This window comes from Myxine glutinosa, chromosome 11 (assembly GCF_964187855.1).
Source record: "Myxine glutinosa chromosome 11, kmMyxGlut1.1, whole genome shotgun sequence".
Taxonomy (NCBI): domain Eukaryota; kingdom Metazoa; phylum Chordata; class Myxini; order Myxiniformes; family Myxinidae; genus Myxine; species Myxine glutinosa.
This window is the reverse complement of record NC_136271.1, coordinates 59,848,540-59,874,775: the sequence shown is the minus strand read 5'-3', so window position 1 is coordinate 59,874,775 and position 26,236 is coordinate 59,848,540. Positions and strand designations below refer to the sequence as shown.

Sequence of the window (26,236 nt, the reverse complement as noted above, 5' to 3'; positions counted from 1 at the left end):
AGGGGTCTATAAGGGTAAAAAGGCGTTTCTCGGGTCTATGAAGGTTCTATGGGGGTAGAAAGGGTAGGTTCCAAAGAAGTTAGGGTCTAAAGTTGGTGTTTCCCTCCTCTCTCTACTGTTCCTTTTGTTCTGTTGAGTCCTGATTCGTTTAGTGTTCTAACTCTTTCACGAGCCTTGAATTTGAACACAAAAAGGGGTCTAAGTGGTCGAAAGAGTCATGGAAAGAGACTAAATATGTCTAAAGCCTCTTAAGAGGTATAAATTGGGCTAAATGAGGTACAAATAGGTCTCACGGGGCCTCAATGGGGATATTTAACAGATTATAGAAAATATCGACTGTCATCCAAATTTAGTGTTTAATGTGGACAAAATAGGCTTATTTTGGAAAGGGTGGCTGAGGAGGGAGGAGGGGGAGAGGTGGATGCAAAATATCACCTTACCCTCCTGTTTGGGGGGGGGGGGGGCGGGGGCGGGGGGAGGGGGAATGCTAAAGATTGCCTTATCTCTTCCTGCCTCCTATTGGGGGGAATGCTAAAGACTGTCCTACCATCCTGTTTGAGGGGTAGGGGGGGGGGGGGGTGAATGGTGCTAAAGATTGCCTTGTCTTCCTGTTGGTAGAATGCTAAAGATTGCCTTGTCTCTTCCTGCCTCCTATTGGGGGGAATCCTAAAGATCACCCTACCATCCTGTTACAGGAGGGGGGGGGGGGGGGGGGGTGAAGGGGGTGAAGGGTGCTAAATATTGCCTTATCTTCCTGTTGGTAGAATGCTGAAGATTGCCTTGCGCTCCTTTGGGGGGGGGGGGAGAGGGGGGTGGGGGAGGGGGGAGAATGATAAGTGTCATTTATTTATTATACATTATGATAATTATATTGTTGTCAGACAGCCTCCATTGACATGGGCCATCTGCGCTGGTATCTTTGATCCCACAAATGGCCAAAATATATCTAACTACGGTACTGCGTTCAGGTGTTCCAACCTATCGCTTCTCAAGGTCACCCAATGGAAAGCCAAATTTTAGTGGCGGCACATTGGGTAGGTAGAAGGATGACAAACTTTTCTTTCTTTAATAAAGGTGTATTTACAAGGAACACGGGAACAAAAAAAAAAAAAACCACCTTTAGAGGCCATTTTTCCCCGCAAGCGGGGGTTGGCCTTTTTCGGGAACTGTGGTTGTTGTTGTTTTTCGGTCCCCTTTTTGAAGCAATGTTTTACGGCCAGATGCCCTTCCTGACGCCAACCCTTTTTGCCGCCTTTAACGACAAACAGGGAATTACCAGTGAACTGGTACTCAATTAGCCGACCTCAGAAGGATGACAGGCTGAGTCAACCCCCCTGGCGTTAATTCAGCGATTGACCGGGATTCGAACCCAGGATCCTAGGATCCTAAGCCGGCACCCTAGCCGCTAGCCCAACACCAGGGTTAAACACGGGAACAAAGGCGGATGAAATTTGCAAAATGTAACAAACCAAGTGGGTCAACAGAAATGAGCAGGAAAGAGGGAATATACAACTTATGTACAGGCAAATAAATAAAACCGAACCCCTAAATGGCATCTCACAACACACTCTCACCGACAATGGGGCAGGCGAGAGCTTGTATTGGTAAAGGCTGGTTGAGTTCCCATGGCAATGAGCAATTCGGCCTGCGAAGGTGAGGAGTAATGTAAGTGATGAGCGGTGCATGCAAGTGTTGAGTGATGCAAGTGTTGAGTGATGCAAGTGATGAGCGATGCAAGTGACAAGCGATGCAAGCTAGAAGTGATTAAGGCAATATATGGCATAGATTCAAAAACTATGATGCCCAGAGGAAAGGGCTGGTGTCCCCCCCAGAGATCAAGACTCTTCCACAGTGCCGATTGCACTATCTGGCCCTGTGTTCGCCCTACATATGACCCTCTCGACATTTTGGAGCGCCTCGCCAAGTGGTGGGTCCCATTATTGGCCGCCAGCCAGTGTAGGTGGCATTTCGCTCTTGCCATCCTGCCCTGCAGAGCGTGCCCATTAAAAATGTATTTTACCCTTTCTTGGCTTCTACAAAGCACCTCGCCACCATGACCCACACGCACGTACCATCCATGCCGACAGTTAGTTATGGTCCAAAGCACTTTCTTTGTGCCGTTGTTTCACAAAACCTCCACCTGATCTCGCCTTTAAAACGAGAGGTTTTACGCGACACAACCTGCCCCTGACTATCTTAAAGGTTAACACTAAACACCCCCATGGTGCACATATTACATACCATTTTTCTTAACATGGCAATTACATGGCAATTTAAACTACTCAAACACACAGTCCATGTTACACTTACCAAAGTCTAGCTACGATTTATACTGTACTGTATTGTATTATATGTCTTTAATACAAGTTTAACTATAGTACTGTAGAGGTTGCCGCTGAACATACACAATCGCCTTACACCTGCCGAGGACGCAACCACGGAGCGATCGCTGTGCCGGGCTCGCCCAGACCGCCCGGAGACGCTCGGTCTCGCCTTTCCCGGGCATGCCCGGACTCGCCTTTCCCGGGCTCGCCCGGCCCGTCCGGCGACACCCAGTCTCGCCGTTCCCGGACATGTCCAGGCACGCCCGGCCCGTCCGGCGACACCCAGTCTCGCCGTTCCCGGGCATGTCCAGACTCGCCCAGGGCTCCCGGACACGCCCAGTCGCGCCTTTTAAGGGCAAATGCTCCGGCATGAGATATTTGAGTGCTTGTATATAATGCTGCCCGATAAACGGGCTTTTCAGTTTTACCCAAGTTGATTTGATGCAATAAAGAAACTCGGACGAATTCCAGCTTTTTGTCACGTCCATTCTTTCGATTTGAGTTGGAGCACAGCTCCTTCAGTACTGTATATATACATTACATGACCAAAAGTATGTGGACACCCGAACATAGAACATCTCATTCAAAAATAATGTGCATAAACATGGAGTTGGTTCCCTCTTTGCTGCTAGAACAGCCTCCACTCTTCTGGGAAGGCTTTCTACTAGATGTTGGAACATTGCTGCGGGGATTTGCTTCCATTCAGCCACAAGAGCATTAGTGAGTTCGGGCACTGATGTTGGGCGATGAGGCCTGGCTCGCAGTCGGAGTTAGCAACAGGTGTGTTAATTAGAAGGGGTGTCCGCATACTTTTGGTCATGTTGTGTGTGTATATATATATATATATATATATATATATATATATATATATATATATATATATATATATATAAATATTGCTTTGTCAGGTTATGGTTCCATTTATCACCAAATTTGTGCTAAATGAGGACCAAATGTATTTTGCCGATAAATTGCTGTAAATAAATTAAGGTTTTTGTCCATACTTCTGTTTTTATAGCTCGAATTTTCATGGTTGAATAAAGTGAAAATACAGAAGGGTTTTCCATCATTTTGACAGGCTTTTCTGCTGATATTCATATATATCAAGTCAATGAGATGAAAATTGACGATTGATGTGACCTTGACTTTGACCTAAAAAATGGGTTTCCAGATTTTGATTAGCTCTATCAATTGGTTAAGCTTCATGAAGATTGGTTTAGGTGACTGACAGACAAATATACTCAGGGAACGAATATACTTGTGAGTTTTCAATTTTGCAAGTGATAATTTAAAGTTGCATGTTCGCAAAACATGGTAAATTATTAAATGGTAAGGTATATATAAATATGCAATGATTCCAGAAAGCATATACAATCCTGTACTGTTCTCTCTAAAATACATATTTTAAATAATTGCCAAAATTCAGAACTAGAATTGTATGTCAAATTACTTTTCCCTCCGTTCCCAAAATAATTGAACTTGCTTATATATATATACTGGTTTTTAACAATTCCAAAATGTCAAGAGCGACATTCATTATACTTGCAGCCAATCACTTATTATTCATTGTTCATACTCTGGAGCTATAACCAAGGTGCAACTAAAAGGATGTAGTTTGCCTCGAGAATGACACATTCTGCAATGTGAAGAACAGAAACAGTTGGGTGAGGGAGTAGGGGACGACTTGAAAGGCTGCAATGAGTAAAATTGCACATATTCCTATTTCCTATAAATTGCAATGTGAGGTTCAAGTGAATCGATCATTACCTACACCACTGAAGGTAGGTTATGTTTTCACTCGTGTATGTTTGTGTGCCTGTCGGTCTGACTGTGCACAGAATGTCTCAAAAGGTTATCGACGGATTTGGTAGAAATTTAGTTGACAAGCTGGGTGTGTGACAAGGCCGAATCGATTCGATTTGTGAAGATCCGGATCCAGATACCTTTTGGGCTTTCTTTCTTTCTTTCAAGTTATTTTTCAAGTTATTTTTTTTCTTTATCTTTCAATCTTTATCTTTCTTTCAATTTTTATCTTTATCTTTATCTTTCAATTTATCTTTTTTCAATTTTTCAAGTTATCTTTCAAGTTATCAAGTCAAGTTATCTTTCAATTTTATCAATCTTTCAAGTTATTTTTCACCATTGAGAGACAGGGCAAAAAACATTATGTACCATGATATCTCACAAGGTTGTGAATGGATTATGAGAAAACTTGGTAGATTAGTTGGGTAAGTGACAAAAAGAAGCCAATTCGACTTTGGTTAAGGTCCAGATTCAGAAACGGCCGATTAGTGGGATACAACAAGTAAACACTAAACTGTTCAGCCTGGAGGATGTACGTGCTGTACCGAGTGCCGATCTAGTTAAACATGATATTATTTTAGTGTTTTTTTATATTTAGCCTGTCCCCCACACTGCGGGAGGTGGGGTTTTGCAATCACTGTGATGTGTGTGTGTGTGTGTGTGTGTGTGTGTGCGTGTGTGTGTGTGTGTGTGTGTGTGTGTGTGTGTGTGTGTGTGTGTGTGTGTGTGTGGTGTGTGTATACATATATATACATATATACAGACTTGGCATATAATATGGAATATTTTTTTTGTGGGGGTGAACTTACTTTTCAAGATGTCTTAGAACCAAAAGTTCATTGGAATTATGTTGAAATTATTCTAGATTTTGTTAATGTGACCTTTAAAAGAAACAAAAACCACATTTGACAATTCGAAACAAATAAATTGATCCTTGAAAGTGATGTAAACTGATATCGAACTCAATTCATGGACAGTACTGTGTTAAACTTCTGTACGTTTTCCAGAAGTATCTCTTTATTTTGCACATTAGCCAAAAATTTTTTAAACAAAAACAAAAGTTAAATTACGACTGGGATTACGGACAGTAAAATTACAGTTCAGTACTTCGTGTAACCCCCACGAGCATTCAGGAGAGCACCTACACGTCGAGGCATGCTGTTCACGAGATTTGCCAAGGTTTGGACAGGAATCGCTTGCCAAGCAGTCACAATAGCCTGCTGCAATTCACGCACAGAGGTCGGCTGCTGGTCCAAGTGGTCGATTTGACGCGTTAATTCTGCCCACAAGTTCTCTATCGGATTCATATCTGGGGACATGGCAGGCCACTCCATATGCTCTACACCACGGTCAGCAAGAAAGTGTTGGATCATGCGAGCATGATGAGGCCGTGCATTGTCATCTTGGAAGATAAAGTTTCCTCGAAAGGCTGCACGAGCAAATGGAAGCAATGTTTCTTCCAGAATGGCCCTGTACTTGAACTGGTTCAGGTTTCCATTCAGAACAACCAGGTCAGTTTTGCCCCCTGCATGAAAAGCAGCCCAAACGGTCACCCCACCACCTCCAGCTTGGACTCTTGGCACTATACAATCTTTGTTGTAGGCTTCATGCACTTGTCTGCGCACTCGGACGCGGCCATATTGACGATAGACCAGAAATCTAGACTCGTCACTGAAGATCACGTGATTCCAGTGTCCTGGCTGCCATTGACGGTGCTCTCTGGCCCACTGCAATCGGCGCTGGCGGTGTTGTCTGGTCAGGCGTGGCTTTCTCAGGGGACGCCTGGCACGATAGCCTGCTTGATCCAGTCGTTGGTTGACTAGCCGTCTGGATACAGGCACATTTGTCAGTTGCTGCCACTCAGCCATAAGCCGATTAGCTGACTTGGTACGGCCATTGCGGACTAACCGGTGCAGCTGGTGATCATCCCTCCTTGTGGTTCTGCGGGAACATCCTGGCCTCGGTATTGTAGTAGGGACACCCCTCTGAGCATTTCGTTTCAGGATCTTTGACACCTGACGTTGAGTGATGCCATACTGCTAAGCAATACCACGCGGTTTCATGCCATAATTTCGTAAAGCCACCACTCTATGACAAACAGCATTGTCGAGTTGACGGACCATCTCCAGAGGAAGCGGCAATAACTTTTGGAGACGTGCAGCTGTTGTTTTCCACTAATACAGAACTCAACAACCCTTGTATACCCGATTGTGAAGCCAATCATCAAATGCACCTGTCCGTACATTTTGCCATGCCACCTGTGATATAATCCTGTTGTTGACTTCTTGCTGCGACAGACAATCAGTGACATGGTTCTTTTAACAAATAAATCACCAAAGTGTAAAAGAAACTCACCAGATTGATATACTGAGTTAAGAAAGTAAACCCAAGTCAAGAAAAAATATATATTCCATATTAAATGCCAAGTCTGTATATATCTATTATATATATTGTATATATTGTTACGGATTACGGATTACAATATATATATATATATTGTTACGGATCTCAGAGACGGCACTCCCCTTAGCAAGGGGGGGTTAATCCCCTTGGCCTGTTAAGCCGGCCGTCTCTGGTCCTGGTACTCGTAACGCTCTTTTGCAGGGTGGGGTTGATCAGGGTTACTAGTCCAGGTGTTCTCCCGAATACCTTTACCAATCCCTCTGCAAAACAGGGAGACAAGTACCGCTCGAACCACGGACAAGATGGTATTTACCGAGCGGTTTAGCAATCCGCGATTCGAGCCGTTATCAAGAGACTAAACCCGCTTCCGAGCGTTGGCCGAATCGTGCCACAGGTACTCAATTGAAAGAAGGGACTAAAGCGATCGGGGGAGAATGAAACCAAAGAATAAGAAGGAACAGGTGGGATTTATTAATTATGTACAAAACCAAAGAAGAGGAGGAATGCAAGTAATATACAGAAGAAAAAGCAGATACACAGGGCAAACCTTAAAACAGTCTTAATTATCAACACCCAGACAGAACAAACACAGACTTACACGAAAGGGAATAGCAGGCAGGAATCACTGGACGAAGGAGAAGGGTCCGTGCAGGTGAGAGGTAGGCCGGTCCGGGCCGGTGCGCAGCGTCGAAGATGGCTCCAGTCCACGCGACGGGCTCGAGGCGAACAGCCAGCCGCCGCTCCATGTATTCGTTTTCACACGCACTGCCAGGCCAATGTCAGTTGACGATTGTATTGTGGTCGCCGTCACGGACCCACTCGCCGGATCACCTCTCTCTCTCGTGCCTTCTCGCCGACTCGTACCCTCTCCGTTCAACTCCTTCGGAACCCACTCACCCAACTGGCCAAGCAGTCCCTTGCAGCCCTTTTTTTGCTGTGTTGGAAATCAAGCCGCCAGCTCTGATAACCCGCGCTACCGGTTGGCTCACCACGGTGCTGGTTGGCCGGTAAGGGTTTGCTGACTCCACCTCCGATGACGCGTCGACGTGCCACGCCCGTGATCTGGCGGCTCCTCCCCCCTTCTTCTCGGCCTGACCGCATGGCCAATGGCGGCTGGTGGGGAGTTAGACCACCACTCGCACCGCTATTGAAGGGAACTTTGGAGAGCGGAGATGATTGGGGAAATTGAAAGGGCCTATCTTATTTGATAAATGCAACGCAGATTCAACGACTGGGAACAGGTCCTTAACTGAAACACATAATAATGAGATAACTATGAAGAGGTCCTATGGTTCGCTACGTGTGGTACATGGACTAACTAGGGTGCGATTTTTAACCAGCCAATTGATGGGGATATTTACAAGGGGACATTTATAAGGGATACATTTACTAAAATTTACTAGTGAAGGTTCTAAAAACCGTAACAATATATATATATATATATATATATATATATATATATATATATACTAGCTTGGCTCGGCTCGCTGCGCTCGCCTCACCCGATACTGCGGGAACGGGCTTATTTTAGCTGAGGCTAATGACTGTACCTGAGTTGCTGTGTTGTCATGATTTTCACCAATCATAATACAAACAATTACTTTGCACAAATGTATTTGTTGTGTTTGTGATATTACATTTTTATAGGCAATTTAGGTTGAAGATTTAGGTTGAATGTTTTTTTTTTCAAGAAAGAACCCTTCTGCACATCCATAGGGGAGGGGTAGGTGCAGACTGGAAGTTTGGGACGATTACACCTCACCACAACGTAATTCAAAACACCTCACCACCAAGTAATTCAAAACACCTCACCACCACGTAATTCAAAACACCTCACCACCACGTAATTCAAAATACCTCACCACCAAGTAATTCAAAACACCTCACCACCAAGTAATTTAAAACACCTCACAGCCATAAAACACGTAATAAAAACACCTCACCACCACGAAATTAAAAACACCTCACCACCACGAAATTGAAAACACCTCACAGCCATCAAACACGTAATAAAAACACCTCACAGCCATAAAACACGTAATAAAAACAACTCACCACCACAAAATTAAAAACACCTCACAGCCATAAAACACGTAATAAAAACACCTCACCACCACAAAAATAAAAACACCTCACAGCCATAAAACACGTAATATAAACACCTTACAGCCATAAAACACGTAATAAAAACACCTCACCACCACATAATTAAAAACACCTCACCACCACGTAATTATAAATACCTCACCACCAATTAATTCAAAACACCTCACCACCATGTGATTTTAAAACACCTCACCACCACGTAATTTAAAAACACCTCACCACCACATAATTCAAAATACCTCACCACCACGTGATTCAAAACCACCACAACGTTATTAAAAACACTTCACAACCACGGAAACAAAAGTTTGAGGGAGTCGTTAAGTGACAACACAGACACTGCCCAGATGTGTCGATTTATAGATAAATGACTGTACCCGAGTTGCCGTTTTGTCATGGTTTAAACCAATCATAATTCAAACAATTATTTTGCACAAATGTATTTGTAATATACGTGATATCACATTTTATAAACAATTGAAGTTGAAAAAAAAATATTCCCCAAAAAAAAAAAAAAATTGCAAAATTTTTCAAAAATTATACCCTTAGGACATACCGACGGGAGAGATATGTGCATTCCAGAAGTTTGGTACGATTTCACAAAAGTTTGAGAAAGTAGTTCAGTGACAACACAGGACAACACAACACAACACAGGACAGGACCGACACTGCACATATATATATATATATATATATATATATATATATATATATATATATATATATATATATATATATATATATATATATATATATATATATATATATACATATATATATATATGTAGGGAGCTGTAATGCCCCTCCCCCTTTGTATATCCTTGCTGCTTTACCAATTACCAAGTATAACCAATTATATGTTTTGTTTTGACTTGCTACTGTACTCTTTTATGATACTGAGTTCTTTCTACTGCATTGAGGATGTGTAATATCCTAATAAGGAGTTCTCTGCCTTTGTGCTCTGGCCTGCGTGGGCGCAATCTCTAGTTCCCCTTTCCAGGCCTTGGAGGCAACTCTTATCTCTCTTTGCCTGTTTCCTGATTTTGCCATTATCTTGCAAGTTGACAGTTTTACGAGTGTCCACTCCCCTTTGTACTTTCCCAAGCCAGCTGCTATACAGAAAGTTGTAAACATGTTGTCACATAATGCTGACCATCTCCTTATCAGAAGCTAACCCATGACTGGCCTTGGATGAACTTCCTTTAATTAACTGAACAACAGGATGGGACTATGGTGGGGGACCCAATGAGCCCATTCTGTCTCTGTGTCTTGTGAGCTAACTCCACCCCTGACTTTCCTTTATATAAAGCAATGTTAATTGAATTATTTCAGAGCATCTTGTTGTACTGTTGGTCATTCCTTGTGAGTTTCAATGCAACTTTGCTGTCCTCAAGCTTGAGTACTCGAGTTCCAATAAATATATCCGTTGCTCCTTTCTTCTGAGTTCTTCTGAGTCCCAAGTCCTAAGTCCCAATCCGACAACTGGTGGCAGCGGTGGGATCAGTCTGGGCAGTCCGGGACGCGGTCCCAGGCAAGGGAGTGGTGAGAGACCAGCTGGCAATTGATCCGGGTCAGGTGAGCTGTGGGTTTCTTTTGTTTTTTTCCTTTTAGCCCGGGGGTCAGTCCAAATTGTAACCCACTCTCTCTTGCTCGGTCGCCGTACGTTCCGTTCCCTGCTCATACCTGTTCCACGAACCTAAATTTAATTACGGACCGCTTGGGTCCTGGAGCAACTGATTGTTTATGGACTCGTTAGGGTAACGTTACGTAAGGAGAAGTGCCCCACGTTGGGCGCCTGAGGTTAAGGGGTAATAGATCTCTGGGTTGTGAGGGTAAGGATAAGGGCGGTGTCCCGATCCGAGGCCTACCCGGGAGACGTTGGGATTTTAAGTAAGATCAGAACTATTATACGGGCGTAGGACGCCAGGAAAGTGCAGTAAGGGTAGGATAGACGGCTGTGTAGGCGGGCGAGCCTCTCAGGAGAGTAGGTAGCGCGGCCGTACCACGCGAGGCGGGCGAACCTCACGAGTACAAGACTGCGAGCCTCTCAGAGTTAGGTAGACGGCTGTAAACGCGAGGCGGGCGATCCTCACGAGTACAAGGCTACGTCGGTAAACTAAATTTTCCTAGGATGGGTAACAGTATGGGTAATAAGACAGTAAAGGCAGGTGAACCGCTTAGACATACCCCAGCATTTTTTATGTTTAAGAGGTATGGCTATGCTGCTGTGAGACCAGGGAAGTCATGGGTTGCATTGACGAAGGATTTAGGAGAACCGTGGCCCGAAGGAGGGTCTTTTGCGCTGGAAAAATTGGACGTATTGTATGAGACATTAGAAAAGTTCGAACAGGCCACGAAACACTTTCCGCCCGACTATTGGAAAGTCTTTGGCTGGTGGAAGGAAGAAGCGATGAAGCGACACGCAAAGTCGAAACAGGCCAGCTTGGCCGGTGAGGTAACAAAACTCAAGGGTCTGAGGAAACAGGCGAATAAAGAGCAGGATGAAGCGCTTAAGGAAATAGAGAGGCAGGCCAACGCGCGACTGATGCCGCTCGTTGAAAACCCAGACCCCGCGAGAGGGGAGGCAGTGACCAATCTACCCTCCCCAGCCCCAGTCCTAAGCTCTGTCCCGGGGTTTCAGGCACCACCTATCCTTTCTGCGCCCCCGCTACCACCTCCCTATAACCCCGCTACCATCGCGCCCCAGATACCCCAGAACCACCCGAGCCAGGGAAGGCCGTTGGCACAACTCGGGGCTAACGGAATAGATGACGGGACCGACATCGCAGGGTTCCCGCCACCGATAGGACCGGATGGGTTATACCCCTCACTGGTAGGTTGTAAGGGGAAAAGGACCTCACAAACTACCCCATCGGAATGTCAGGAAATAGAGGAAAGGAAAACATTGTGCCCTGTACAAGTTATCGGGGTTGACGCAGCAGGTCATGGGGTTCGGGAAAGAGTACCATGGAAAGAATCCTCTTTAACTGTAATGCGGGCAAGGATTCAACATTTGCTTATTGAGGATCCACGGCAGATAGTGCCGACCATGTCGAATTGGGTTTTGGATGGCGAGTGCGACTATCGAGACATAACCCATATGGGAGTGTCCGTGCTCCCACCCAAGGTATGGGAAAGGGCTAGACAAAGAGCACACTGGCCGGTGGCAGACCCAAGGGCTGGTGCAAACCCCCCGTTAACACAAGCGCAATGGGATGCTCTAAAGGTCCTGCTGCTAGATTCTATTGAGCAGGCGCTGTTGCCAGCAGGAGGTCCGGATTGGGGAAAGATCGGGGCCATAAAACAAAAGGCAGGAGAACCAATTGGAGAGTACCGAGAAAGGTTGGAAAAGGCCATTGCGCGCTGGGGAGGACTGGGTCCGATGCAGCTGGGAGGGCTACCCCAACCATTGGTAAATCAATATCTAATCGAGGGGCTTCGGCCGGTGTTAAAGAAACAGGTACAGACCGTCCTCTTCGGTTGGAAGGGAATGACAACCAACGAATTATGCGACAAACTGGAACAATGCCCGGGCTCCTCCCTAGAGGAGAAGAAGGATATTAAGGAGGAAATATTGCAAATGTTTGTCCAAGAGAAACGGGCTCAATTTAATCAGAATAAAAAGGGGGATCAGAGTCAGAACTACATACACGAACAGTGCCAGAAGTGGGGACCTGTTCGAGGTCCAGAGGAACATAGGAGGAGTTGTTATCCTCTTTTCTATAAGGGCCAATTCCCCAACGGAGAGTGGATCCACAACGAAAATGAGAACTGCGACGGTTGTACCGAGGAAGATTTTGGACTAATTAATATGAACGAGGTGAAACAACAATGGACAATACCACCCCCTCTTCCCCCTCCTCCTCAAAACCCTCAAACTTGGACTGTGCAAGGGCCCCCTCCCCAAAATTGGTATCCACCAAGACCCCTTCTCCAAAACCCCGGACCACCCCCCAATAGTGGGATGCAGAACGGACCAAGGGGGAACTGGGCCCCGCCTCGGGGTCCGCCGCAGTGGCAACCAGTGAACCAGTCACATTGGGGGCCGCCAGAACGCCGGCAGGGCGGAAGGGGCGCTGTAGAGGGACGACCTATGCCCTCCGCACCACCGGTTCCACAGGAACCGTGCCATTATTGCAAGCAGATGGGACACTGGATACGTGATTGCCCAAAGGCTCGTAAGGGGTTTCAGCCCCAATACAATAGAGGGGCCTATTGACGGGACGCTGGCGAGTCGCCCAAGGAGTGTCCTCTCTTGACCATGACACCGGCAGAGGAACCAACCATGATGTTGGACGTGGAGGGAAGACAATTAGAATTTCTCGTAGATACGGGCGCGACTCGCAGCACAATTAACAAGGGGCAATTGCCCTCTTTGCGCCCTACGGCCAGGAACGTTCAAATACTGGGTGTTTCGGGTTTACCCCAAGCGCTTCCTATTTCGGAGGAAGTGCGAGTAACATGCGGCCCGCTGGAGGCTAAACATGCTTTTTTGATGACCACTACCGCCCCGACGAATTTGCTGGGACGGGATTTATTGTGCCGTTTGGGCTGTCAGATCTCATGTACCGAGGAGGGAGTTTTCGTAGACGTCGCGGAATCTAAACGCGACTTGGTAATGACGGCATTGTCTCGGCCCGGCCCCACCGTGTATTGGTGGCGCATGGATGAAGGGGCTCTGGCTACCTGGACGCATATCATAGATAATGTGTGTTTGGACAACGCAGTTCTGCGAGATTGGCTACAACTGCACGAAATTTCGATAAAAACCTTAAAGGATAGTCCACCCCATTGCACTGCGTACTATGATGCAACGGGCGACGACGAGAAAAGGTTAAGGAAAAGCTGGGCGAGCGCACGCCTCTACATTTGTCACGGATGTGGATCGGCCGCGAGGGAATAGGAATCGAGGCAGTCCTAACCTCGAGTCAGCGTGCATTGACCCGATACCCCGAAGGAGCGGCCGCCCATGTTACCCTCACTACTGCCAAGGGGTGGCCGCCGGAAAGTGTAGGTTGGATGGTAGGGAGGTTACGTGAAGTTCCCCTACAAGGTTATCGGAGTAAGAAGGGCCGTTGGACTTTGAAACGGCTCCAAAATGGCGAAGGGTTCTCAATTGACTTCAAGACACAACGGAGGGATGGAACGTTCGAAGCAACAGAGTTGCCTCCTAAGGGCACCTATGCCATGAGGGCAGTGCTGACGGACCCGGGTGAGTCAGATTACCTCCTAGCGGAGGTGCCAGACAATTTATGGCCCAAAAGCGACGGTGAGGTTGGACGGATGCGAGACGCCGAACCTCTGGTGATAGCAGTGCAGCCGGGGATGCGCTTGCCAAATGTAAAACAGTATAAGCTACGACCTGAGGCCGACGTAGGCATAGCACCAGTGATTCAATCCCTAGTGGAACAGAAGATTATCGTGGAAACTAACAGCCCATGTAATACACCAATTTTGCCAGTTAAAAAGCCGTCAAAGGACAAATGGAGGTTTGTACAGGATTTAAGGGAGGTGAACAAGGTGATACAGGGCATACACCCACTAGTTCCAAACGGAGAAACCCTCATGATGTCAATTCCACCGGACGCAACATACTTCACGGTCATCGACCTTTGTTCTGCGTTTTTCTCTGTGCCCATCGCGCCTGAGTCACAATACTTATTCGCTTTCACCCATAGGGGGCGCCAGTATACTTGGACAGTACTACCTCAGGGGTTTTCAGATAGCCCCACTCTGTTTTCCCGGGCGCTGCACCGCGACCTGGCGGATGTGGAATTGAAGGGAGGGTCAGTGTTGCTGCAATACGTTGACGATTTGTTGATTTGCTCCCCTTCAAAGGAGGCGTGCGAAATGGATTCTTTGGCCCTATTAAAGGCCTTGGCGGCCAAAGGCCACAAAGTAGGCAGACCAAAACTTCAGTTTGTGCGGCAGGTTGTAACTTACTTGGGACACGCCATTTCGCATGGAAAACGAGAATTGGATGCTGGACGGGTGACCGCTATCATGGAGCTGCCTCGCCCTCGCTGGCAACGACAAATGCTGCGCTTCCTAGGTATGACGGGATATTGCCGCACTTGGATACTTGATTTTGCGCTGCTGGCTAAACCACTGTACGAGGCGACCAAATCAAATGCCCCGGACCTATTGATATGGACGGATGAATTGAGGCGATGTTTTGACGGGCTGAAACAGGCGCTGGTTACGGCACCGTCATTAGGACTCCCGGATTATGCGAAACCATTTACCCTTTACACTCACGCCGTGGGAGGTTTCGCCCAGTCAGTTTTGACACAGACCCATGGGGATAAGGAGCGGCCGGTGGCCTACTTTAGTAAAAAGTTAGACCCGGTCGAACAAGGGTTTCCGGTGTGCTTGCAAGCCGTGGCAGCGGCCAGGTACGCAGTAGAAAGAACAGCGGACATTGTTATGGGACACCCAGTAACGCTACGAGTACCGCATTGCGTCACTTCGCTGTTGTTACAGCGAAGCACACAGCATTTGTCTAACACTAGATTAATGCAATACGAATCCGCACTGATCACTGCAGCCAACATCACGATCGAACGTTGCACGACGCTCAACCCAGCCTCACTGATGCCCACTCCTGAGGAGGGCGAACCTCATGTGTGCTCCGACGTTGTGCAGCTAGTCTCCACGGTGCGATCGGATTTAAAGGACAATCCCTTAGAATACCCCGACTGTATATATTATGTCGATGGATCAGCTAGGCGCGCATGGGACGGGTCTCTGTTGTCCGGGTACGCCGTGTGCTCGGATAGCGAAACGGTAGAGAGCGGGCGTCTTCCACCTACATTTTCCGCACAGCAGGCGGAGCTGTGCGCCTTGACCAGAGCGTGCAGCTTGGCGGAAGGCCTTGCCGTCAACATTTACACAGATTCGGCCTACGCTCACGGCGTAGTCCACGATAAAGGAGCCATCTGGAAGATGAGAGGTTTTCTCACATCTGCCGGTTCAGTGATAAAGAACGGCGCGCTGGTAGAAGGGCTCCTCCGAAGCATTTTACTTCCCCGCGCTATCGCGGTAATTAAGTGTCGTGGCCACCAAAGGGCGGACACTGACGTTGCCCGGGGCAACGCAAGGGCGGACGAGGCGGCAGGAAAGGCCGCCAACCAACAGATAGAACGCAACATGCCGATGGTGACACGAGCACAGAAGACAGCCGCACAGATTGCTGACATACCGACTGCGGGACCACCCGCCACACCAACTAAGGACGATATCATAAATTTGCAAAATGCTGCACCGACGGCCGAACACGAGGTCTGGCTCAAACGAGGAGCGATACGCCCTGGGCCAGGGGAAATGTGGACCCTTGATGAAAAACCTATAGCACCCCAGGCTTTACTGCCTTGGCTGGCACGCATGGCTCATCAGAATGGTCATGTGTGCCAGAGGGGGGTGATGGGACAGATAGACTACACTTGGGCAGCGCCAGGACTGTCACGGATTGTATCCGAAGTGTGCCGATCGTGTGTGGTCTGCCAGCAACACAATAGAGGGGCGCCGCCGAGACATGCACATGATGGGGGACGACCCCCGCCTAGTGGGCCGTTCGCAACTATCGAGTTCGATTTTACAGAATTGGAACCAAGCATGTCGTTTCGCTATGTGTTGGTAATCGTAGATACGTTCACCAAATGGGTCGAAGCATACCCATGCGTCAAATCCGATGCTCCGACAGTAGTGAAGCGCCTTGTGCGGGATTTTATGTGCAGATTTGGCATTCCCCAGATAATTTCGTCAGATCAAGGAGGCCATTTCACGGCGCAGGTGGTTAAGGGCATCCTGAAGGCGTTGGGCGTTAAACAATCCTTCCATTGCGTCTACCACCCACAGTCCTCAGGACTTGTGGAACGAACGAACAAGACTTTAAAGAATAAACTAGCGAAACTTTGCGCAGACACAGGCTTGAGGTGGCCAGAGGCTCTTCCGCTTGCATTGATGAGCATTCGTTCCACCCCGGGTCGCACTACGGGCCTTTCCCCCCACGAAATATTAATGGGACGACCTATGAGCTTGCCCGTTTCAGCACCAACAGACATGTCCACCCTTGCTTTGCCAGTAATGGATGACATGCTTTTGAGATTTTGCATAGGCTTGTCGAATGTGGCACGCAGCATCCATGCTCGAGTACGAGAGGCGCTGCCTGAACCAATAGGCCACGCCATCCACAACTTTCAGGCCGGCGACTGGGTGCTCGTGAAGCACTTCACCCGCAAGGCTGCTTTGGAGCCACGGTGGAAGGGACCATTCCAGGTGCTACTGGTCACACCGACGGCAGTCTTCTGCGAGGGTAAACCTTCGTGGATCCACGCCACCCATTGTAAGTTGTCCTTCCCCGCACCACAAGCCACACAAGACACCGCACCTCACATTGCTGCAGACACCACACCTCACACCGCTGAAGACAATGCACCGTCTAGGGCACCACAGTCTCCTAAGGGCGGCGATGACGGTCATGATGATGGGAATTCTGGGCAGCTGCCTAACAAACCCCGCCAAGGATAGGCTTCTGCAGTTTAACCCACTGAGAGAGGATCTCCCCAAATACCCAGGACACGACAACTACACGTTATTTAAACTTTACTCCGTCAAATACATAACGGCTCCCCGGGGACAGGGGATAGTAGTACATTGCTGTGAGTTGGAGACACATTTCAAGTGGTTATCTGTAAGATGGATGGAAGCCATGGTGGTACACAATGGGACACCACAGGCACGCATGACAACCCCACGCATAGTCTTAACTAAAGTTAGACAGGTGGAAAATGGAAGGTTTACTGGGACCGTGAATAGTCACGCCGCCGCAGGATATCAATGGGGCACGGGCATCGACAATACTACTCTCCTACTGTCGCATGCCCTCGTCGGCCCACACACCACGATAATACTTGAATGTGGAATATGGCCCCCGCGCACGCTGATTAGAAGGAACAAAAAGAGGGGAGAGACCCAACACCAATTCCGGCCTAGTTGTGCCGCCTACGTCATTAAACCCCCTCCTGCCCAGGAAGTAAGAAGGAAGCCAGAGGAGAACACATACTGGAAGGTCGCACGGCATATGGCCACAGTACAGAATAGGACACAGTGTTGGATGTGTATGCACCTTCCCCGCACCAGCACAGCAGGCATACCAATGGTAGTGTTACCCCTATCACTCAATGATTTGTGCTCGAAGCCACTAGATACCAAATGCATTAGTACAACTCTGACAAGCCAAGGTTCTGATGAAACCGCGTGTAAACGAGTTTTCCAGTACTCCCCTCCCATCCTGTCCCGACACTTTGAGGAACGTCCGGCGCCGGTTTGGGTCAAGCCGGCATGGGGGGCCCTCTGCTTAGAAGGAAAGGGCCAAGTAATGGTAGGCAAATCCGTGTGTAGAGATACCCTTCCCGCGGACCCGAGAAAAGGGAAACACACGCTCCTAGTGAACGTTACAAGCTCGCCCTTGCATAACCTCACACACCTCCAGTTGGCATGGAAAGGGGAAAACGGGACAAACACTATCCCAGGTCTTCTCACTTGCATGACCACCCATTTAGTGGCCCCGCACGGGACCATGTTTGTATGCGGGAATAAAGCTTACCCGTATTTACCTGATAATTGGGGAGGAATTTGCTATTTAGGATCAGTTTTCCCAGAGATGGAAATGCGACAGCACTTGCATAATACCACCGCACTCATAAGGACACAACGAAGCACCTATTGGCACGACGACGACACCACTACTTTACACGGCGCTGATTGGGAGAAAGCCGTTAGCTTCTTCTTCCCATGGGCTGGGACGGTCATGAACAGTTACCGCATTGACAAAATTGCGTTAATCTTAGAAACTGTGGCCAACGCCACCGCTACAGCACACGACGAAATGTTGGACACAGTTGTCCATCTGCGTACAATGGTTATGCAAAATAGGGTTGCATTAGATATGCTATTGGCAGAACGAGGAGGGGTATGTGGGATAATTGAGGGTAAATGTTGCACTTTTATTCCTGACCCCTCACAGGGTGTCAGTGCTGCTATTATAACGTTAAGGGAAAGCGCTCACTCATTGACAAGGGATCGATTGGATCGGGAAGCCTCCCACCAGTGGCTTACCGACTGGTTCAAGGGGTGGACAGGCACAATTGTAAAGTGGGTACTAACCGCCTTGGCAATAGTCCTTGGAATCGTGGTTTGTTGTGTAATAATCAAGGCTTTAGTCCTTGCGTGTGTGAGGAAGTTTTCCACAGGATGGACACTGAAGACGACAACAGAAAGGGCCATGGTGATGCTTGAAAAGCTGACCGTGGGTCCAGAGGACACACTGGCCGTCGACGTGACTGCAGACCGCGGATCCTGGAACGACGACCCGGACGAGCCACTGGGCCGCGACAATGAGATCTCCGCTTCCGAAGATTGTTCTTCCATTGTTGATATTACCGATAATGACGTCGAGTACACTTATGCGGACCTCGAAGCATTTCAGGCTACCAGGAGGCCGTTTAAACTGGGCCCCGACACGTCGGAAGAAGAAATCGACGATTTCCTGAAGGATTCCTCTCGTTTCTTCACGATATGCCATGCCGTGGCTATGACTATGGGCCGTCCACTCCGCAGGCCTACGCCACCTGAAAATAATGTTACTGATGATGTTACCAATGATGATGTGGGCCACTTGCGAGGGTCCCCGGCTGATGTTTATGTTTCAATGCAGGCTCTGCCTCTCCATGTTTCACGTGCTCACCTTTATGTCTCACAAGCCCACAGTGAGTCAAACGCCACTGACCCAGTTCGGGATTTGGACCCAGCTGTGAACCCAAGCCCGGATGGAGAGGAACTCGATCGTGAAAATACTCTGAGTTCCGAGTCTGATTGTTTTGGAGATTCGCCTTTGAATAACAGCGAAGCAAGCAGCATCGCCTCGGACGATCTCGACTTTGACCCAAAGGAAGTTTCTCTCCCACCTTTGGATCGTTATGCTTTATTTCATGGCCATAGGTTTGAGCCACCTGATACTGACGATGTTGTGTCTTCCCCAGATCACCAGCACGTAAGAGACCTCATGAACATGAATATCGATTGAGCGCTGAAGATCGACAAGGATTTCACTTGGGGAAGCCTGGGCGAGCTCCAGTTGGGGAGGAGTCCGGCTGCACCTCTGTGGACCAAGGGTGGGTCGGAGATCTTCCTGGGTGTGGACCCCGGTGGAACCAGAGGTCTTCGTTGTGGATTTGGCGCGCTATTCGATCTTCATGTCTCTACGGTCTCACCTCATACACCCATCTACACCCGACTTACATCATACATCCACTTACACCCACTTGCACCCACACACCCGCGGATCAGCCTGCTGGGTTCGTTGTGCGGTACTGGGTACGGGACATGCTCACTGGGCTGCATTCGTGTGGTACGTTACGTTTAGTTACACTCTCTCTCTCTCCCACCTCTTTTGGTGGATTTTGTGTGCCATTTGATCACTCTGCTTTTACGGCCTTACATTGCATACTCACATACAGACGCGAATCATCCTACTGAGTTTGTGTGGTGCTTTGGTACGGGACATTCTTACGGGGCTGCCTTCGCGTGATATGTTGAATGATTTTTCTGTTTTTGTTTGAAATAAAGGCCTTTGATTGGCTCGTAGATAACTTTGTATCTTAGATCCAAAAGGGCGGTATGTAGGGAGCTGTAATGCCCCTCCCCCTTTGTATATCCTTGCTGCTTTACCAATTACCAAGTATAACCAATTATATGTTTTGTTTTGACTTGCTACTGTACTCTTTTATGATACTGAGTTCTTTCTACTGCATTGAGGATGTGTAATATCCTAATAAGGAGTTCTCTGCCTTTGTGCTCTGGCCTGCGTGGGCGCAATCTCTAGTTCCCCTTTCCAGGCCTTGGAGGCAACTCTTATCTCTCTTTGCCTGTTTCCTGATTTTGCCATTATCTTGCAAGTTGACAGTTTTACGAGTGTCCACTCCCCTTTGTACTTTCCCAAGCCAGCTGCTATACAGAAAGTTGTAAACATGTTGTCACATAATGCTGACCATCTCCTTATCAGAAGCTAACCCATGACTGGCCTTGGATGAACTTCCTTTAATTAACTGAACAACAGGATGGGACTATGGTGGGGGACCCAATGAGCCCATTCTGTCTCTGTGTCTTGTGAGCTAACTCCACCCCTGACTTTCCTTTATATAAAGCAATGTTAATTGAATTATTTCAGAGCATCTTGTTGTACTGTTGGTCATTCCTTGTGAGTTTCAATGCAACTTTGCTGTCCTCAAGCTTGAGTACTCGAGTTCCAATAAATATATCCGTTGCTCCTTTCTTCTGAGTTCTTCTGAGTCCCAAGTCCTAAGTCCCAATCCGACATATATACGTACATATAATACATATATGATATGCTTGTTTATTTCTTATACGTTTCCAACCCCTGGGCCAATTTCCCTGAAATTTGCTGTCCCACATTATTTAACACATGGAATGTCATCGTCACAATAAATTTAAAAATTCAAGTTTTCAAATTGATGTAAAAACATGAAATCGTGGCACTTTGGACAATCAAGAGTTGCATGTCAGGTGCCCCTAGGGCAGTGGAGGTGTGGAGCTTAGACTACACCTGTATGAGTGAGAACGTTGATTCTCTGTCAGGAATCAAACCAATTGCATTTAAATATTTATTTTCCACATGCAGAATTTAAATTAACATACAAAGGATCCACATTCCCAAGTGGGACTACACTGATGTATCAAGTGGTCCTTAGATCCTGCATGCCAAAAAAGGAAATGAGGAGCCCAGTTGGGATGACATTTCCAAGAAAACCTTTGCTACAGGTGTGACCAAAAACCTTCTTGATATTTTAGCAAAGTCTAAATAACTCCATCTTGACTGGGTGACACACAGATAGCAAGCAGTGTAAACTGGTATAGAGATCCCAGGAAGACCAGACCACTTACTACCTGCAGTTTTAATGCAACGATTTGTATTTTTCTCAGAATGCCGGCAAAAGCTGCCCTACTCTTCGAGAGAGACCAAGGGATCTTGAACGTCCTCCAACTATTCTGGCAGATGAGACACCCAGTTTAATGTCCTGGCAATGGATGGCACAATGATCTGTATCGCCCTGCCTGTGAAACACCAGGATAACAGTTTACAGCTGGGTCGGTTGCAACACTTCGCTGACGGGAATATTAATCTTTGTGTAATTGCAAAAAAAAATTTTTTTTATTATTATTAAAAAAAAAAAAATATATATATATATATAATATGTTAATGCAGAAAAAATAAAATTAGGAGGTGTATAGTTCCCGACCTGGATATAAACTCATGGAGTGAAGAGGTTGTTAATGGGATATTGATCACAGCCATTTTAGATGCTGAATCGTAAATAATATACAACACTCCAGGAGGAAGATCAAAATAAAAATAATTTCTCTAACTCCCCCTCCTCTTCTTTATTTTGATCAAACTGTCTGGGGTACGTATTAGGCATGGTCTAAGGCAGGAAACAAACCCTGAGGTCTCCTCATCTCTGATTTTGGGTAAATGCTAAAAACAAACGGGGCTTTCCATTTCCTCGGCATAACTGTGATGGCTCATCTATGGAGCAAGAACAAAAAAGGGCCTCCGTGCAGGGATAACCAGCATCGCAAGTTGGGGTTTGCAGTTTCACCACATGTGCCGAAATACCCATAAAAAAACTGTCAAAAACCTTCCCGGGCATTCCGTTAATCCATTCTCCAGTTAACACACGACAAACAGACAGACAGACATGGCTCCTTTTATAACATAGATTTACAGTTTTAAAAACAAAAACATTATTTGGAAAAAAAAAAGATAAATATATTATACTTTCACATTTTGTTGCTGTGTCATCATTATTGAGTTTGTTTAAAACTTTGAGAGTTCTCAACACAGCACCATCATTTGACCCTCCCAATGATGTTCCTTGAACAAACATGGATCTACATCATAAAAATGATTTGCTGCAAATGTGTAAAAATATATTGTAAGATTCTTAAGACAAAAATATAAGACATTGTCATGCCATATGAGTACTCAGTGGTGAAGGGCGGAGGGAGGGGAAGGTGGTAGTTATGCTGCACTTTTGGTTGTACTACATTCTGGTTCGAACATTCAATTCTATGACAGGTGTGCTATTTTGTCAAGGAAAAGTACATATTTGGCAAATAACACGTGATAATACATGTTTCTCAAAGCAATTTTGTAAAACTACAAAACTTCACATGACTGTGAATGCAAATGCAGCTGTCAGATTACAAAAGACGAACTATGGGTTCCATCAACTAGAAGCTGCCAAAGTGTTGCGAACAACCGTGGGAAAGCAAAGTAAAGATGTCGTTTCAGAGTTAGCCCTTCTTCTGCGTTTAGCATACAACAACAACAACAGGCATTTTAAGGCCATTTTCCCTGCAAGAGCGGGGGTTAGCCTTGCGGTCCCCATGACAATCTCCTCCATCTTGCCCTATTTTCTGCATCTCCCCTTGTTAAACCAATTGCCCTCATTTCTTCTTCGACCATCTTTAGCCAAGTCTTTCTCGGTCTTCCCCATCCCCTACTTCCTTCTACATTAATTCCCATCACTCTTTTCAACCAGTCGCTTTCATCCTTCCTCAACACATGACCAAACCATCTCAACCTGTTTCTCTTCACAGCATCCATCACAGGCTCTATTCCCATCATCTTTCGCAATTCATCATTTGTCTTCCTCTCTCTCAACGATACTCCACACATCCACCGAACCATTCGCATTTCCACCCTTCCCAGCCTTCGTTGCTGCTCTACGTTGCATGCACACATGCAGCATACACCTTTCCCTTCAGCTTCAATGACACTCCCCTCCTCGTCAGCACGCCACTCAGTTCCCAAAACCTCTTCCATGCACATCTCACTCGAGCAACCGTTGCCGAGTCTGATCCACCTTCTCCATTCAGCATGTCTCCGAGGTAGCAAAATGTTTTCACACCTTCCAGCTTCACGCCATCTCCAAGATCCAACTCAACATTTCCTCCATCTGCAGCTCCCTCAGTGCACACCTTATTCTGCGTTTAGCATGTTATTGTCAAATTGCATGAGCCAATAAAACCTATCGATTGAGTTGTTCGCTGATGCAGATGGAGACTTATCTTTACAAAATCTCATATTTCTCTAGGAATGACTCAGTATGGCTTTTAGATGTTAGACTGAACTGTGGGTAGATTCTTCCAAATTCGTGAAAAAAGTAACGAAGTTCTGCAACTCACCAGCTTGGTTTGTTGTGACGTTGACATTGGTAGAGGATTGTGGGACGTTTGTTGCCAGACTTGACACTCCATTGAGGGCCTCCACAGTGAAGCTGTAGTTGCTGTGTGCGTTGAGGCGTGCAATGGTAACAGTCGGTGCCTTGAGACGGTCTTGACGTGGTAGGAAGTGGACCGTATGACCACAAGGCTCACAACTTGATGCACTGCACTGTTGGCACAGCACTTGATATGTCACGTCCTCACGACCGCCGCTGTTTCGTGGAGGATTCCACTCCAGAATAACCGATGTCTCATTGACACTCGAGATGAGGTTTCGAGGGGCTGTTGGTGGACCTGCAGAGGCATAATTTCAGCAATTTAAATTGAAGCAATTAATTCACTTGCCTTTCAACAATGCTCCATATACATCAGGAAAATAACAAAAGTGTATTTCCACTATTTTTGTTAAAGTAAGTCTCCCAACAACAAGTCTACTTTCGATGTACTTTTGTCCAAAACTGCAGATTGCAATGAGAAAAGGCTATTTAATCATAACATGCTCATCACTCATGCAGTGTTTTGCTCTCTGACACCCTCTGCTTTCTCATCCATCATGATGTCTCCTGATATCAAACAAATTTGTAATTTTCCTTTGATCACAGCCACCTACACTTGGTGTGATATTTCATATCCAGCTGGACAAATGTGCATCACTACCAGTTGATCATACGCATCTCCATATTAAGTTTATAATGATTCCTGACGCTCCTCCTTTCCTCGCTGTATATACATCATAACCCTGCCTGTACCTCCGTACACTTTGAGTTTTAAACAATATAAGATTTTATATCTGCAGTCGTGGCCAAAAATATTGGCACCCTTGCACTTTTTTCAAATAATGCACCATTTCTTCCAGAAAATTGTTGATATTAAAATATATTTTGGTATCCACATATGTACGTCTTTGGTTTGCCATGGAATAAAACAAAAAAAAGTTGAAAAAAATACTAAATCTTAGCTTATTCCACACAGAAATCCTAAAATGGCCCGGACAATATTATTGGCAACTTTTAGAGGCTGTTAGAAATAATTATATTTCAAGCAGGTGAGTCTCTTTTACTTTGGAAATTAACTCACCTGTGATGAGTTGCAGGTGCCTGCAATATAAAAATCACTCAATCAGTTTGAATAGAGAAAAGGAGTCATTCTGCTGTTTTGTGTCATTGTGTGTACGGCAATAAGCATGGAGAAAATATATAAAACCAGAGAATTGTCTGAGGAGGTCAGACACAATATTGTAGCCAAGCATAGACAATCTCAAGGCTACAAGTTCATATCCAGAGACAGTGATGTTTCTGTGTCCACCGTACGCAATGTTATCAGGAAGTTTAAGGCCCATGGCACTGCAGCCAACCTCCCTGGGCCACAAGAACAACTTCATCGAAGATTGCAGCTAAGGATTGTTTGAATGGTGGAGAAAACACCTTGATCAACTGCCAAACAGATTCAAGCTGAACTTCAGACACAAGGTACGACAGTTTCAACTCGCACCATCAGTCGCCAACTTAATGAAAGGGGGTTCTATGATAGGAGACCCAGGAGGACCCCACTGCTGAGAAAGCCCAACTGGAAATGCCAAAACACACCTCAACAAGCCAAAATCCTTCTGGGAAAATGTCCTGTGGACAGATGAGACCAAATTAGAGCTTTTTTGTAAAGCACATCATCTCTATGTTTACAGAAAACAAAATGAAGCCTTCAAAGAAAAGAATACCTTTCCTGCAGTCAAACAGGGAGGAGGTTCAATTTTGGGGTCACTGTGCTGGCTCTGGCACGGGGTGCCTTGAATGTGTGCATGGCATCATGAAATCAGGAGATTACCAAGACATTTTGGAGCACAATGTTGAACCCAGTGTCAGAAAGCTGGGTCTCCGTCGAAGGTCATAGGTCTTTCAGCATGTCAATGACCCCAAACACCCTTCAAAAAGCACCCAGGAATGTTTCAAGACAAAACGCCGGATTGTTCTGAAGTGGCCAGCAATGAGTCCAGATCTAAATCCCATTGAACACCTGTGGGGAGATCTGAAAACAGCAGTTGGGAGAATGCAGCCTTCAAATCTGGGAGAACTGGAGCAGTTTGCACAAGAAGAGTGGGCCAAACTGCCAGTAGAGAGGTGTAGGCTGCAATTATTTTGTCCAAAGGCTGTGCTTCCAAATATTAAGTCGAGGGTGTCAATAATTTTGTCAATGTCATTTCTTTTTATTTTCTGATTTAAAAGTATATATTAAGTTCTGCATCAAAAACAAAGGTTCTATAATATTAACAGTGAAATAAAGAATTGTGGAGAACA

General features: G+C 46.4%; 1 protein-coding gene across 1 annotated transcript in view; it reads right to left on the bottom strand.

Moving 5' to 3' along the window:
• LOC137436708 (ephrin type-A receptor 5-like) overlaps positions 1-26,236 on the bottom strand; it is a 386,742-nt gene that overhangs the window by 123,242 nt on the left and 237,264 nt on the right. The window contains exon 5 of the mRNA XM_068130715.2: positions 23,907-24,239. Within this exon, the coding sequence (XP_067986816.2) occupies positions 23,907-24,239 (333 nt within the window). The remainder of the gene's footprint in view (positions 1-23,906; positions 24,240-26,236) is intronic.